Source organism: Macrobrachium nipponense, chromosome 9 (assembly GCF_015104395.2).
Source record: "Macrobrachium nipponense isolate FS-2020 chromosome 9, ASM1510439v2, whole genome shotgun sequence".
NCBI lineage: Eukaryota > Metazoa > Arthropoda > Malacostraca > Decapoda > Palaemonidae > Macrobrachium > Macrobrachium nipponense.
The window spans coordinates 109,050,944-109,053,443 of NC_061110.1; the positions used below are offsets into that span (position 1 = coordinate 109,050,944).

General features: G+C 36.8%; 1 protein-coding gene across 1 annotated transcript; it reads right to left on the bottom strand.

The window, feature by feature from the left end:
* Positions 1-1,335: 1,335 nt before the first annotated feature.
* Positions 1,336-2,270, bottom strand: LOC135218646 (uncharacterized). The gene is made up of 2 exons (XM_064255093.1): positions 2,238-2,270; positions 1,336-1,879 (listed from the first exon to the last, which is right to left on the bottom strand). Exons 1-2 carry the CDS (start codon positions 2,238-2,240, stop codon positions 1,376-1,378), a joined length of 507 nt encoding a protein of 168 aa, XP_064111163.1. The 5' UTR covers positions 2,241-2,270; the 3' UTR covers positions 1,336-1,375.
* Between the last annotated feature and the right edge of the window lie 230 nt (positions 2,271-2,500).

Sequence of the window (2,500 nt, forward strand, 5' to 3'; positions counted from 1 at the left end):
CACGGGAAATTGGTACCGTCGCTGGATCCCGGTACTGATTACGGATTCACCTGCCACTTCTGCCTTCGTCCTTCTGCATTTCTCGGGGATGTGTGAGCGCTAGCTCGTGAGGAGAAACGTAGGGAGGCAATCGCCAGGTAAGACAGTATAGCTGTTGTTTCCTTCGAGGAGCCTTATACCCCTGTTGTCCTGGCGATCGTGTTCATCCCTTTGGTAGCAGTTTTGTGCTCGCTATGGACTCCTAATTCGGCCCGACATCCCTGACGTAAGGATTATTAGAACTGTCAGTGTACGTGCAGTACATATATTATATATACGTATACATTGTCATAGTTTTTACTTGTGTATAAGTTTATTGTTGCCCTTATTGATTATTGGTAGATAATATTCTATATCTTTAGTTGTATGGCTAGGTAGGTAAATTTAAGGTTTTCCTTGTTTTGATATCTTCCACTTCCTTCAGCCTTTTGTTATTTAGGATAGTTTTGGCCGGCATATATTTGGATCCTCACAGATTTCTGAAATGGTTTATCTCCTCTGAATTTGGGTTAGGGTTTAGATGTTTAGCTGTAGGGTGCCTTCTGGCTCGTTGAGGACCTGGTATTTAGTCCTCTTGCTTTAAGCTGTATTGTTGTGTGTATTTACTTGAACCCGCAAGGCTGATTTAAATTATTTCTGTTTTGTAATAAATACTGTTAAGTTTTTCTGGAGTGTTTTTGTGCCTGCTTTCCTTGAACATGGGTTGCATATACTGTCTACGATCCTAGCAAAATAAAGTACCTAAGAACCTGTACTAGAACCCCAGAAAGGTTTGTAAACACTATAATATTAATATAATATTATATATATTATATAATATATATATATATAATATTATATATATATATATATAATACATATAAAATCACAAAAGTAAGCACGAAGATGTGGTAAATACACGAAAGTACTTGGCACTCTGTCTTTTCATTTTTGTTTTAAAAATTTTCCCTGTGGCTTTTTGCTGTATGTAGGATATATATATATATATATATATATATATATTATATATATATATATATATATATATATATATACATATAAAGAAGAATTTATACCATATAAATATTACAATCCATTATATAATATATATGTATATTTATAACATCATATATATATATATATATATATATATATCTATATATATATATATATATATATATATATATATATATATATATATATATATATATATATATATATAGCGAATAGTTATTAGATTTTTTTTGCATTGAGGAATCTCATCAGTAAAGCACTACTTCAAAATTAATATTTATTTCAAAATTTCATTCTGTAATATTTGTTAATATTAATTCTCTGCATCTGCATGCAAGCAATTTCATTTCCCGTATCCTCCACCCCTGGATCCACCTCCACGTCCACCGGAGAATCCTCCTCCAGACCGGCCCCCTTGACCTCCAACGGAGCCATATCCTCCAGAGGATCCTCCTCCAAATCCTCCTCCAAAACCTCCAGAGGAGCCGAGGCCTATTGCGCCTCCTTTGCTACCACCACCGAAGGAGCCACCACGAGAGCCATAGCCTCCAGAGGATCCTCCTCCAAATCCTCCTCCAGATCGGCCCCCTTGACCTCCACCGGATCCATATCCTCCAGAGGATCCTCCTCCAAATCCTCCTCCAAAACCTCCAGAGGAGCCGTGGCCTATTGAGCCACCTTTGCTACTACTACCGGAGGAGCCACCACGAGAACCATAGCCACCAGAGGATCCTCCTCCAAAGGAACCTCCGCCAGATCCTCCGTGTCCGCCACCGGATCCACCTTTTATATTTCCTGCCTGACACACAGCCAGGAGGACAGCGCCAATGCAAACCAGAAGCAGCTTCTGCAATGACAACCAAAAGAAGAAATTAAGTAAAGAATCCGTTAAGTAAATCTTATTAAACATTCAGTTCTCATTATATGATACATGTCTTTAAAAAGTACATTGGTTAAAATGTTCTTTATTCAATGATCCTTCTATGTATATATATCATGAAATATGTGATAATCCGTTTCCCTATATCATTGTATGTGTGTCTCATTTTTCTCATTCATATTTTTCAGTTATATTTGATTCATACAAATTAGTTGGATCAGTTAGTTAGTTATTTAGTTAGACGAGCATACATTAGTTAGATGTTACCAGTGTAAGTAATAACGTAAGAAATTACTAGATCATACAAATGTAGTCTCTCTCTTACCATGATGTGTTCGGAGACTCTCGTGAGGTGAGATTGTGCTCCTGTTTGGAATCTTGTGGCTTTATATACACAGCTCGTACCGATTCTCTAATGTGCGAAGGCCAGCATCAGGAGGTTTTTCTTTTTTCTCCTGCCCTTGGTAAGTATATGGTGCATGTAAGAGTCTGAGGCATTATTTTACGATTCATTCAAAACATATACTTACAGAGAGAGAGAGAGAGAGAGAGAGAGAGATAATTGATTTAATATTATCACTTTCTACA